The sequence below is a fragment of the Patagioenas fasciata genome, chromosome 10, assembly GCF_037038585.1.
Source record: "Patagioenas fasciata isolate bPatFas1 chromosome 10, bPatFas1.hap1, whole genome shotgun sequence".
NCBI classification, from domain to species: Eukaryota; Metazoa; Chordata; class Aves; order Columbiformes; family Columbidae; genus Patagioenas; species Patagioenas fasciata.
In genome coordinates, this window is record NC_092529.1 from 6,629,984 (window position 1) to 6,642,242 (window position 12,259).

Here is a 12,259-nt window from a genome sequence, read left to right on the forward strand (position 1 = left end):
GTTATCAGGGTTATCCACCTCAAATTTCCCCTTGTCTGTGGTTTCAGTTCTGCCTTCATCCCCAACGCAGGCAGTCCCAGAAAAGGGGAAGAGAAACTGTTGGGTGAGAGGAGGCACCAGGGGACAACCAGGGAGGAGCAGCAGTTAGAGGATGTTCTGGGGGTGAGGCCAGCTCTGGACACCCCGTTGCTCTTCCAGCAATGGCCACTGGTGACAATGGGGGCAGAGCAGGGGAATGGCCACCACCATTCCTGTTTGCACGCCCAGGGAGCATTTGGGAGGGGAAGGCGATTCCCCATCAAAGATGGTGATAGGTAAAAGGGAGTACCAGGTTGCAGCATTATTGGGACAATTGGAAAGCCCCAGCACTATGGGGTAAGGGGAAGGAGAGAGTCAGCTCCCAGGCCCCACAGCATGGATGGAGGTCCATGGAAATGAGGAGACTGGCCATCCACTCCCACCCACTGAAATGGGCTTTGGGATGGGTCAACCATGGTCCATCTCCATCCCAGCTTGGGGATCTTCCCCAGCCAAGTGCTGCTGCTCCAAGGATCCGATGACTGCCAGTGAAAAACAGTCCCCTCTGGACCCTGCAACCCTTCTCTCTCTTGGGGACTATCACACTACAGCTGCTCCAGCCCATTCACTGCCCATGCCCTGAGAGGAGATCGTGGAGGAGCTGGACCCTTCAATCCTGCCAGCACTAATCCCTGATCCCACAGCCATGGGCTGAGTGGGAACTGTTCATCACCTCGTCACTGAGTGGGAACTGTTCATCACCTTGCTCAGGATCAGGCCAGTGGTGCTGAGGGATCAGGGATCTCAGCAGCTCTGCTCAGCCTTGTGTCCCAGAGCTGTCCATGCCCGTGAGTTTTGTCCACATATCAGGCCCAGCTATGCTCCTGCTGCTTTACCACATCACCAGATTCTGCCCATGGCCCATCAGCCTGGTCTGACGGTCGGATGGCCGGGAGGTGACAAGGAGGCATGAGGCCAGCAGGCAACCTGGTGGCACAGGGAACCTGGGCATGCAACCAGGCTGTGGGAACAGGGTTCACCTCCTCTGTGAAGAGGACAGACACATCGGAGCATCTAATAGGCAGCACGGAGCAGATGGAGATATCTGTGCTGTGCAGGGCCAGACGTGCCAGGCACAAGTGGCAGTGAGGGACATTCCTGTCAAGGACAGTGGATGCAGCCCATGGCCAGTTGGCATCTCCACCAGTAATGGGAGTAGAAAAGGGGCTGGGTCACTCACATTGCCCTGATTGCCAAGGTGCTGCTGCAGCCATGAGGAAACCCTCGTATAGGCAGTGGGGCAGCCTCACTGCCACCCAAATTCCCCCAGCACTCACAATCACACTCAGGGTGCCCCAGACCAGACCACCCCTAGCAGGAAGCTCAGGGCCCTCCCAAAAAACCCCAGTGCCAGCCCCATTGGCTGCCAGGGCTACCAGCACCAGGGGAGCTGCCCAGGCAGAGCCGCCCCAAGGAGAAGTGTGTGGCCACCTCTGTCACAGAACCTTCCTCCTGCTGCTGCATCCACTGCTGCACACTCGGGGCCTGGCTGCTGGCACCATGCAGCCCCATTGCTGCTGCCTCCTCCTCCTCTTTCTCCTCTACTTCCTCCTCCTCTCTGGGACATGGGCAGACCTGGAGGGTAAGTGGGAGCCCTGGCTCATCCACATCTGCTCTCACACCCCTGTGGGACCCCACAAGTGAGTGGCTTCCTTCTCCCCACCTACCTTGGGCACTTGGCTCCTCAACCTTCCTTGTCCCCTGGCTCCAGAACTGCCCCCTGGCAGAGATGCAGTCACCCCAGGGGGGTGCAGGGTTGGGAGCTGGGGCTGCCAAAGATGCAGGGGGCTTATGGGGCCCTGCAGGTTTCTGCAACACCAAGGACCTATCCCTCAGCCCCTTCACTTTCCCCATACCTCTTCTGTCACTCCCATCCCCCCTGTCAATCACTGTCTCGTGTAGAGGCCTACACTCTTCGACTGCTCCAGATCTCCACCTTGCAAAACACCTCCTTTGTGGACACGGAGGGGCTGGGCCTGCTGGAAGACATCGAGCTGGGTTCTCTTGATAAGCACACGTGGAAAATCCACTTCCGTCTGCCCTGGGTGCACCCAGCCTTGCCCCGCAGTGACTGGGACATTATTGAGAACATGGTCAAGATCTATTTGAAGAACTTCGACCACATGGTAAATGAAGGTGCCGTGCAAAAGGATGTACCCTGTAAGTACTTGATCTTCTCTGTGTTCCCTCTTTGAACAGCATCTTAGAAGGGGGGAAGGACCGGACAGTACTCGTGATGGACAGGACATGCTAATCCTATCCACAGGAAGGCAAGCCCAGCTCCCCATAACACCTCTCTGTCCTCTGTGCTTCTTCAGATCCCTTTGTGGTCCAAGGCATGGCAGGCTGCACGCTCTACCCCAACAAGACCTCCCAGGCCTTTGCCCAATTTGCCTACAATGGCCAGGACTTCCTCAGCTTCTGTGTGGACAATGCCACTTGGCTAGCCTCCCAAGACACCAGCTTATCACGGCATGTCCAAGATGTTTTCAACAACTACACCGACTTCACTGAGCTGATACAAGTCCTCTTCAATGATACCTGCATCGACTACGTGGAGATGTTACTGTACTATGGGAAGGCAGCTCTGGAGAGACAAGGTGAGACCACCCCAACCCTGGCACAGCCACCCCAGAGCCCCCACACACTGGAGCCAAGCGGTACCCCCTGGGGCTCCCCTCATCCCTTTGCTCTCGTCCCCAGAGCTGCCCGTGGCCACCGTCTTCGCCCGCACACCCAGCCCAGCCCAGCTCCTGCTGGTTTGCCGCGTCACCGGCTTCTACCCGCGGTCCATCAGTGTGGCCTGGCTGCGGGATGGCCAGGAGGTGCCGCCAGGCCCGGCCACCAACACCAGCGCCATCCTGCCCAACGCCGACCTCACCTACCAGCTGCGCAGTGTCCTGGCCGTGGCCCCCCATGACGGGCACAGCTACGCCTGCCGCGTGCGCCACCGCAGCCTGGGCACCCGCAGCCTCCTCATCCCGTGGGGTAGGTGCCACCTGTGGGGACAGACATGGTGGTTCTGTCCTGCCCTGCCCTGCGGGATGGAGCAAAGCTGGGAAAGCTCATGGCAACCTCTGCTTGTGTTTCCCAGGGAACTCAGAGGTGGTGCTGATTGCAGGACTCGGGGCTGGGCTGCTGGCAATCGTGGCCATGGCTGCTGTCGTGATGGTTTGGCTGTGGAGACGCAGGTGAGCCCCTTTCTGTCCCAGGGAGCAGCAGTGGGAGAGGGGTACAATGCCCCAGGGGATCGCTGCACTTAGCAGCCAGGCTCCTGCTCTGGCCCTGCCAGCTGCGCTCTGCACCCCCATGGAGTCTCTTCCATGGAACAGCCACGAGCCCTTCTCCTCTCATTTCAGAAAGCACTGGCAGATGGAGGAATCAACGTCCAGGAACTCCATCCTGAGCAAAGAAGCTTAGCCCAGAAGGGAGCCAAAGGGCCTTGTTTCCTTCCATCACCCTCACATGGACAAAAACTCTACCTTTTTCTGCTTCGACAAAATTCTGAGCACTGCAAGATCAACTTGACTCTGAGATACAGGGAGGAAAACTGCAGTGCTCCTGATCCACTCGGATTTGCTAAGCAAGGGTGCAAGTCTGAGACCTCCTCGCTAGTTACACCTGATCAGCTCTTACCTCGTGGCACTGTCCAATGAGGCTCTTTACGGCACCCCAGTGCCCAGTGGCAATTTCTCCCAGTTCTGTTGCAATAAGACATTTATCAGCAGGTGGTAAGCTGTGCCTTTCTTCTGTGGCTTTCTAGTATTTTTTCCTAAGAGCTGCATTTATTATCTGTAGTCCTGATATATTTTTGCTGAGACCAAATTGTTCCACACAAATTAACAGCACCAGGCCATAAACCATTTTACAAAGTCCTGAATAACACTGAACCTCTGAAGTAATCAATGGGAGCAGCAGATATGTATAAAATGAAATTAAAATATTTATGTTTTCACTAAGAACGTGTGCCTTTCTTGAGGATTTGGATGGGCTCGGTGACGTTTTGAACAGTTCCAAATGATGACCAGTGACAACAAATTGCAGGACAAGTGGTAATATGTTCAAACTGGAACACAAGACGTTCCACTTATATTTGAGAAGAAACTTCTTCCCAGTCCAGGTGGCAGAGCCTGGCCCAGGCTGCCCAGGGAGGTTGTGGAGTCTCCTTCTCTGCAGACATTCAAACCCGCCTGGACGCCTTCCTGTGGAACCTCAGCTGGGTGTTCCTGCACCAGTGGGGGGATTGCACTGGGTGAGCTTTCCAGGTCCATTCCGATCCCTGACATTCTGGGATTCTGGGATTCTGTGAAATGCATCTATAGCAGGATGAAACTCACCCAGCGAACCTGGAGAACATATGCAGCTGGTGAGCAAACCAGGTAAGAAGACGTAGTCATTTGCATGACCTCCCAAGATACCCTACAATAACACAGAACCAAGCACCCAGTACTGGGCAAGTGTCCGCAAATGCTTGTTCACAGCCTCCAGAGACCCGACAAGAACACCCACATCAACACCCAGGTGTTTGAGAGGTCTCTTCAGATGGGTCAGTCCAGCCCAGTGGGTGCTGGTTCCCACACACCCAGTGCAGCACCCAGAGGCACTGCAGCCCTGCCCCCCGCACCCCAATCACTCAGGTGCAATTCTGGGCTCAGGGGAACACAGCCCACACCTGAGGGGGGACTGCAAGGACAAGTGCTACCTGCAGAGTCTGTGAGGACCAATGGTCACCTGAGGTGGAACTGCAGTCCTGCAGTCACCTGGCAGGGGATAAGGAGGATGAACAGCCCTTCACGAGGTATGTAAGAACCAATGTCACCCCTCCTCTAGGCAGTGGGGTGGCCTCACTGCCGCCCAAATTCCCCCCAGCACTCACAGTCACACTCAGGGTGCCCCAGACCAGACCACCCATAGCAGGAACCTCAGGGCCTTCCCAAAAAACCCCAGTGCCAGCCCCATTGGCTGCCAGGGCCACCAGTGCCAGGGGAGCTGCCCAGGCAGAGCCGCCCCAAGGAGAAGTGTGTGGCCACCTCTGTCACAGAACCTTCCTTCTGCTGCTGCATCCACTGCCGGAGGCTCGGGGCCTCGCTGCTGGCACCATGCAGCCCCATCGCCGCTGCCTCCTCCTCCTCTTTCTCCTCTGCCTCCTCCTCTTCTCTGGGACATGGGCAGACCTGGAGGGTAAGTGGGAGCCCTGGCTCATCCACATCTGCTCTCACACCCCTGTGGGACCCCATGAGTGAGGGGCTTCCTTCTCCCCACCTGCTTTGGACACTTGGTTCCTCAACCTTCCTTGTCCCCTGGCTCCAGAACTGCCCCCTGGCAGAGATGCAGTCACCCCAGGGGGGTGCAGGGTTGGGAGCTGGGGCTGCCAAGGATGCAGGGGGCTTATGGGGTCCTGCAGGTCCCTGCAACAGCAAGGACCTATCCCTTAAGCCCCTCCACTTTCCCCATCCCTTTTCTCTTTGCTCCCATTCCTCCTGTCAATCCCTGTCTCATGTAGAGGCCTACACTCTTCGACTGCTCCAGACCTCCACCTTCCAAAACAGCTCCTTTGTGGACACGGAGGGGTTGGGCCTGCTGGAAGATATCGAGCTGGGTTCTCTTGATAAACACACCTGGAATATCCGCTTCCACCAGCCCTGGGTGCACCCAGCCCTGCCCCTCAGTGACTGGGACATGATACAGGACATGATCAAAATCTACTTGCAGCAATTCAGCTACCTGGTCAATGAAGGTGCCGTGCAGAATGATGTACCCTGTAAGTACTCAGTCTTCTCTGTCTTACCCCTGGAAGCAGCATCTTAGAAGTGGGGAAGGATCCGACAGTACTGGTAATGGACAAGACATACTAATCCTATCCACAGGAAGGCAATCCCAGCTCCCCATAACACCTCTTTGTTCTCTCTGCTCCTTCAGACCCCTTTGTGGCCCAGTGTATGGCGGGCTGCACACTCTACCCCAACAAGACCTCCCAGGCCTTTGCCCAAGTGGGCGTCGATGGCCAGGACTTCCTCAGATTCTGTGTGGACAATGCCACTTGGCTACTCTCCCAAGACACCAACATGTCACGGTACGTCAAAGATGTTCTCCACAAGTACACCGCCTTCACTGAGCTGATACAAGTCCTCTTCAATGATACCTGCATTGACGACATGGAGATGTTACTGTACTATGGGAAAGCAGCTCTGGAGAGACAAGGTGAGACCACCCCAACCCTGGCACAGCCACCCCAGAGGCCCCACACACTGGAGCCAAGCGGTACCCCCTGGGGCTCCCCTCATCCCTTTGCTCTCGTCCCCAGAGCTGCCCGTGGCCACCGTCTTCGCCCGCACTCCCAGCCCAGCCCAGCTCCTGCTGGTTTGCCGCGTCACCGGCTTCTACCCGCGGTCCATCAGCGTGGCCTGGCTGCGGGATGGCCAGGAGGTGCCGCCAGGCCCGGCCACCAACACCAGCGCCATCCTGCCCAACGCCGACCTCACCTACCAGCTGCGCAGTGTCCTGGCCGTGGCCCCCCATGACGGGCACAGCTACGCCTGCCGCGTGCGCCACCGCAGCCTGGGCACCCGCAGCCTCCTCATCCCGTGGGGTAGGTGCCACCCATGGGGACAGACATGGGGCTTCTGAGCTGCCCTGTGGGATGGAGCAAAGCTGGGAAAGCTCATGGCAACCTCTGCTTGTGTTTCCCAGGGAACTCAGAGGTGGTGCTGATTGCAGGACTTGGGGCTGGGCTGCTGGCAATCGTGGCCATGGCTGCCGTCGTGATGGTTTGGCTGTGGAGACGCAGGTGAGCCCCTTTCTGTCCCAGGGAGCAGCAGTGGGAGAGGGGTACAATGCCCCAGGGGATCGCTGCACTTAGCAGCCAGGCTCCTGCTCTGGCCCTGCCAGCTGCGCTCTGCACCCCCATGGAGTCTCTTCCATGGAACAGCCACGAGCCCTTCTCCTCTCATTTCAGAAAGCACCGGCAGATGGAGGAATCAACGTCCAGGAACTCCATCCTGAGCAAAGAAGCTTAGCCCAGAAGGGAGCCAAAGGGCCTTGTTTCCTTCCATCACCCTCACATGGACAAAAACTCTACCTTTTTCTGCTTCGACAAAATTCTGAGCACTGCAAGATCAACTTGACTCTGAGATACAGGGAGGAAAACTGCAGTGCTCCTGATCCACTCGGATTTGCTAAGCAAGGGTGCAAGTCTGAGACCTCCTCGCTAGTTACACCTGATCAGCTCTTACCTCGTGGCACTGTCCAATGAGGCTCTTTACGGCACCCCAATGCCCAGTGGTAATTTCTCCCAGTTCTGCAGCAATAAGACATTTATCAGCAGGTGGTAAGCTGTGTCCTTCTACTGTGGCTTTCTAGTATTCTTTCCTAAAAGCTGACTTTATTAATCATATTCCAGAAATATTTTTTTCTGAGACCTAATTGTGCTATACAGATTTACAGCACCAGGCCACAAACTATTTTACAAAGTCCTGAACAACACTGAAACTGTAATGTAATCTGTGGGAGCAGCAGAAATATATAAAATGAAATAAAAACATTCGTGTTTTCACTTAGAACGTGTGCCTTTCTTAAGGATTTGTATGCTCTCGGTGAGGTTTTGAACAGCTCCAAATGCATCCATAGCGGGATGAAGCTCACCCACCGAACCTGGAGAACAGATGCAGCTGGTGAGCAAACCAGGTAAGAAGACGTAGTCATGTGCATGACCTCCCACGATACCCTACAATAACACAGAACCAAGCACCCAGTACTGGGCAGGTGTCTGCAAATGCTTGTTCACAGCCTCCAGAGACCCGACAAGAACACCCACATCAACACCCAGGTGTTTGAGAGGTCTCTTCAGATGGGTCAGTCCAGCCCAGTGGTGCCCCTTCCCAGACACCCAGTGCAGCACCCAGAGGCACTAGAGCCCTGCCCCCCGCACCCCAATCACTCAGGTGCAATTCTGGGCTCAGGGGAACACAGCCCACACCTGAGGGGGGACTGCAAGGACAAGTGCTACCTGCAGAGTCTGTGAGGACCAATGGTCACCTGAAATGGAACTACAGTCCTGCAGTCACCTGGTAGGGGACAAGAAGGACAAACAGTCACTTGGGAGGACTGTAAGAACAAATGTCACCTGAGGTGACTGTGGGGACCAATGATCTGTGTGGACAAACAGCACCCTGCCTCTTTTTGTCATTTGCTGACTGAAGGAAGTGACAATATCAAGGAACAAGGAGTTGAGACCTCTCCTACAGGATGCAAGAAAGTGACGAAAGTAATAAATAGAAAAGGCATGAGGGTGAGTACATTCATAGAATCATAAAATGTCCTGAAAAAGAAGGGACCCACAAGGGTTATCAAGTCCATCTCCTCTCCCTGTAACTCTATTCGATAGAGACAAGGAAGAGCTAAAGCAGAACTTCTGGTCCACTGCAACAGTGGAATACATCTGGAGAAAATTCAGAGGGGGTTGAACACATAATGAGAAACCACACAAGCCAGGGGCCTGTACCTGCCCTATCAGCCACTCAGCTACCACTGATAGGCAAAGAAGGCGTGAGGCCAGTGGGTAGCCTGGTGGCACTAGGAGCCCAGGCACACAACCAGGCTGTGGGAACAGGGTTCACCTCCTCTGTGAAGAGGACAGACACATCGGAGCATCTAATAGGCAGCACAGAGCAGATGGAGATGTCTGTGCTGTGCAGGGCCAGACGTGCCAGGCACAAGCGGCAGTGAGGGACATTCCTGTCAAGGACAGTGGATGCAGCCCATGGCCAGTTGGCATCTCCACCAGTAATGGGGGTAGAAAAGGGGCTGGGTCACTCGCATTGCCCTGATTGCCAAGGTGATGCTGCAGCCATGAGGAAACCCTCGTATAGGCAGTGGGGCAGCCTCACTGCCACCCAAATTCCCCCCAGCACTCACAGTCACACTCAGGGTGCCCCAGACCAGACCACCCCTAGCAGGAAGCTCAGGGCCCTCCCAAAAACCCCAGTGCCAGCCCCATTGGCTGCCAGGGCCACCAGCGCCTGGGGGGCTGCCCAGGCAGAGCCGCCCCAAGGAGAAGTGTGTGGCCACCTCTGTCACAGAACCTTCCTCCTGCTGCTGCATCCACTGCCGGAGGCTCGGGGCCTCGCTGCTGGCACCATGCAGCCCCCTCGCCGCTGCCTCCTCCTCCTCTCTCTCCTCTGCCTCCTCTTCTCTGGGACATGGGCAGACCTGGAGGGTAAGTGGGAGCCCTGGCTCATCCACATCTGCTCTCATACCCCTGTGGGACCCCACAAGTTAGGGGCTTCCTTCTCCCCACCTACCTTGGGCACTTGGCTCCTCAACCTTCCTTGTCCCCTGGCTCCAGAACTGCCCCCTGGCAGAGATGCAGTCACCCCAGGGGGGTGCAGGGTTGGGAGCTGGGGCTGCCAAGGATGCAGGGGGCTTATGGGGTCCTGCAGGTTTCTGCAACACCAAGGACCTATCCATCAGCCCCTCCACTTTCCCCATCCCTTTTCTCTCATTCCCGTTTCCCCCTGTCAATCCCTGTCTCATGTAGAGGCCTTCACTGTTCGACTGCTCCAGATCTCCACCTTCCAAAACAGCTCCTTTGTGAACACGGAGGGGCTGGGCCTGCTGGAAGACATCGAGCTGGGTTCTCTTGATAAACACACGTGGAAAATCCGCTTCCACCAGCCCTGGGTGCGCCCAGCCCTGCCCCGCAGTGACTGGGACACAATTGAGAACATGATCAAGATCTATTTGCAGAAGTTCCACCACCTCGTCAATGAAGGTGCCGTGCAAAAGGATGTACCCTGTAAGTACCTGCTCTTTTCTGTGTCCCCTCTCTGAACAGCATCTTGGAAGAGGGGAAGGACCCGACAGTACTGGTGATGGACAGGACATACTAACCATATCCACAGGAAGGTAATCCTAACTCCTCATAACATCTCTCTTTCCTCTCTGCTCCTCCAGACCCCTTTGTGGCCCAATGTATGGCGGGCTGCACACTCTACCCCAACAAGACCTCCCAGACCTTCGCACATGTGGCCTACAATGGCCAGGACTTCCTCAGCCTCTGTGTGGAAAATGCCACTTGGCTCCTCTCCCAAGACACTGACCTGTCACGGTATGCCCAGGCTGTTCTCCAGAACTACACCGCCTTCACTGAGCTGGTAGAAGTTCTCTTCAACGACACCTGCATAGATGACATGGACAGGTTACTGCTCTATGGGAAAACAGTTCTGGAGAGAAAAAGTGAGACCACCCCAATCCTGGCACAGCCACCCCAGAGCCCCCACACACTGGAGCCAAGCAGTCTCCACTGGGGCTCCCCTCATCCCTTTGTTCTCGCCCCCAGAGCTGCCCCTGGCCACCGTCTTCGCCCGCACACCCAGCCCAGCCCAGCTCCTGCTGGTTTGCCGCGTCACCGGCTTCTACCCGCGGTCCATCAGCGTGGCCTGGCTGCGGGATGGCCAGGAGGTGCCGCCAGGCCCAGCCACCAACACCAGCGCCATCCTGCCCAACGCCGACCTCACCTACCAGCTGCGCAGTGTCCTGGCCGTGGCCCCCCATGACGGGCACAGCTACGCCTGCCGCGTGCGCCACCGCAGCCTGGGCACCCGCAGCCTCCTCATCCCGTGGGGTAGGTGCCACCCATGGGGACAGACATGGGGGTTCTGAGCTGCCCTGCGGGATGGAGCAAAGCTGGGAAAGCTCATGGCAACCTCTGCTTGTGTTTCCCAGGGAACTCCGAGGTGGTGCTGATTGCAGGACTCGGGGCTGGGCTGCTGGCAATCGTGGCCATGGCTGCCGTCGTGATGCTTTGGCTGTGGAGACGCAGGTGAGCCCCTTTCTGTCCCAGGGAGCAGCAGTGGGAGAGGGGTACAATGCCCCAGGGGATCGCTGCACTTAGCAGCCAGGCTCCTGCTCTGGCCCTGCCAGCTGCGCTCTGCACCCCCATGGAGTCTCTTCCATGGAACAGCCACGAGCCCTTCTCCTCTCATTTCAGAAAGCACCGGCAGATGGAGGAATCAACGTCCAGGAACTCCATCCTGAGCAAAGAAGCTTAGCCCAGAAGGGAGCCAAAGGGCCTTGTTTCCTTCCATCACCCTCACATGGACAAAAACTCTACCTTTTTCTGCTTCGACAAAATTCTGAGCACTGCAAGATCAACTTGACTCTGAGATACAGGGAGGAAAACTGCAGTGCTCCTGATCCACTCGGATTTGCTAAGCAAGGGTGCAAGTCTGAGACCTCCTCGCTAGTTACACCTGATCAGCTCTTACCTCGTGGCACTGTCCAATGAGGCTCTTTACGGCACCCCAGTGCCCAGTGGCAATTTCTCCCAGTTCTGTTGCAATAAGACATTTATCAGCAGGTGGTAAGCTGTGCCTTTCTTCTGTGGCTTTCTAGTATTTTTTCCTAAAAGCTGACTTTATTAACTATATTCCAGAAATCTTTTTGCTGAGAATGAATTGTTCCACACAGATTTACATCACCTGGCCACAGACCATTTTACAAAGTGCCGGATAGAACTGAAACTCTGATGTAATCTGTGGGAGCAGTAGATATGTATAAAATGAAATGAAAACATTTATGTTTTCACTAAGAACGTGTGCCTTTCTTGAGGATTTGGATGGGCTCGGTAAGGTTTTGATCAGCTGTAAATGCAAGCTCAAGCACCAGTGAATTATTGGTGCTAATTAAAGGAAAAACCAAAGGAAAAAAAAATAAAGTGTGTTTGTGCATATACAAACGTGTTCTTATGTATTTAATGAAAATAAGCATCTGTGCAGTTGGGGGTAAAATGCCTCCATGCTTCCCAATGAAGGAGAAAAAGGAAGTCAATCTCCCATCAAAGATAAAGGAGTTCAGATAGGCATAGGAGGGAATGTAAGTTGTGTTCCAATTCAACCACACACTTGGATGTGCAGCTTCAAAAGGCTCGGTGTCTCAGGACAACTTCCTGGCACATTTTCACACGAAAAGTCTCTGGTAAACAGTGAGCCAACTGTCATCTGAGTCAGAAAAAACGCCAGCTGGCCTGTGGACCACATCCACCACAACTCCATGGGTGATGGTTCTCCCTTGGCCAAACTCTGTGAACCACAGTGCTGTGAGCAGGACCAAAATTATCTGACAGCCAGAATCACCTGCTGGCATTGCAGGGCTCAAGGATCTCGCTGCACAAGGAGTGATGCTG

At 55.5% G+C, this 12,259-nt stretch overlaps 3 protein-coding genes across 4 annotated transcripts; all 3 read left to right on the forward strand.

Annotated features, from left to right (window-relative positions):
* Window positions 1-1,578: 1,578 nt before the first annotated feature.
* LOC136105892 (T-cell surface glycoprotein CD1b-3-like) lies at window positions 1,579-4,040 on the forward strand. 2 transcript variants are annotated; one of them, XM_065845809.2, is made up of 6 exons: window positions 1,579-1,660; window positions 1,981-2,238; window positions 2,397-2,678; window positions 2,782-3,066; window positions 3,173-3,269; window positions 3,438-4,040. In XM_065845809.2, the coding sequence occupies exons 1-6, from the start codon at window positions 1,579-1,581 to the stop codon at window positions 3,496-3,498; spliced, it is 1,065 nt and encodes a 354-aa protein (XP_065701881.1). In that variant the 3' UTR covers window positions 3,499-4,040. The 2 variants fall into 2 exon arrangements, with proteins under 2 accessions (XP_065701881.1, XP_071668941.1); XM_071812840.1 differs by lacking the exon at window positions 1,579-1,660 and having other exon boundaries at window positions 1,720-2,238.
* A 1,137-nt stretch (window positions 4,041-5,177) lies between these two features.
* On the forward strand, window positions 5,178-7,363 carry LOC136105900 (T-cell surface glycoprotein CD1b-3-like). The gene is made up of 6 exons (XM_065845821.2): window positions 5,178-5,259; window positions 5,582-5,839; window positions 5,998-6,279; window positions 6,383-6,667; window positions 6,769-6,865; window positions 7,034-7,363. Exons 1-6 carry the CDS (start codon window positions 5,178-5,180, stop codon window positions 7,092-7,094), a joined length of 1,065 nt encoding a protein of 354 aa, XP_065701893.1. The 3' UTR covers window positions 7,095-7,363.
* Window positions 7,364-9,213: 1,850 nt separating this feature from the next.
* LOC136105928 (antigen-presenting glycoprotein CD1d-like) lies at window positions 9,214-11,440 on the forward strand. Its single transcript, XM_065845859.2, has 6 exons — window positions 9,214-9,292; window positions 9,614-9,871; window positions 10,030-10,311; window positions 10,415-10,699; window positions 10,801-10,897; window positions 11,066-11,440. The coding sequence occupies exons 1-6, from the start codon at window positions 9,214-9,216 to the stop codon at window positions 11,124-11,126; spliced, it is 1,062 nt and encodes a 353-aa protein (XP_065701931.1). The 3' UTR covers window positions 11,127-11,440.
* Window positions 11,441-12,259: the final 819 nt, after the last annotated feature.

Coding starts and splice junctions, on each gene's coding strand:
- LOC136105892 (XM_071812840.1), top strand. CDS start 1,857: ATGCAGGGGGCTTATGGGGCCCTGCAGGTTTCTGCAACACCAAGGACC. Junction 2,239..2,396: donor CGTGCAAAAGGATGTACCCT/GTAAGTACTTGA, acceptor GTGCTTCTTCAG/ATCCCTTTGTGGTCCAAGGC. Junction 3,270..3,437: donor GTTTGGCTGTGGAGACGCAG/GTGAGCCCCTTT, acceptor CTCTCATTTCAG/AAAGCACTGGCAGATGGAGG.
- LOC136105900 (XM_065845821.2), top strand. CDS start 5,178: ATGCAGCCCCATCGCCGCTGCCTCCTCCTCCTCTTTCTCCTCTGCCTC. Junction 5,840..5,997: donor CGTGCAGAATGATGTACCCT/GTAAGTACTCAG, acceptor CTGCTCCTTCAG/ACCCCTTTGTGGCCCAGTGT. Junction 6,280..6,382: donor AGCAGCTCTGGAGAGACAAG/GTGAGACCACCC, acceptor TCTCGTCCCCAG/AGCTGCCCGTGGCCACCGTC.
- LOC136105928 (XM_065845859.2), top strand. CDS start 9,214: ATGCAGCCCCCTCGCCGCTGCCTCCTCCTCCTCTCTCTCCTCTGCCTC. Junction 9,293..9,613: donor GACATGGGCAGACCTGGAGG/GTAAGTGGGAGC, acceptor TGTCTCATGTAG/AGGCCTTCACTGTTCGACTG. Junction 10,700..10,800: donor CAGCCTCCTCATCCCGTGGG/GTAGGTGCCACC, acceptor TGTGTTTCCCAG/GGAACTCCGAGGTGGTGCTG.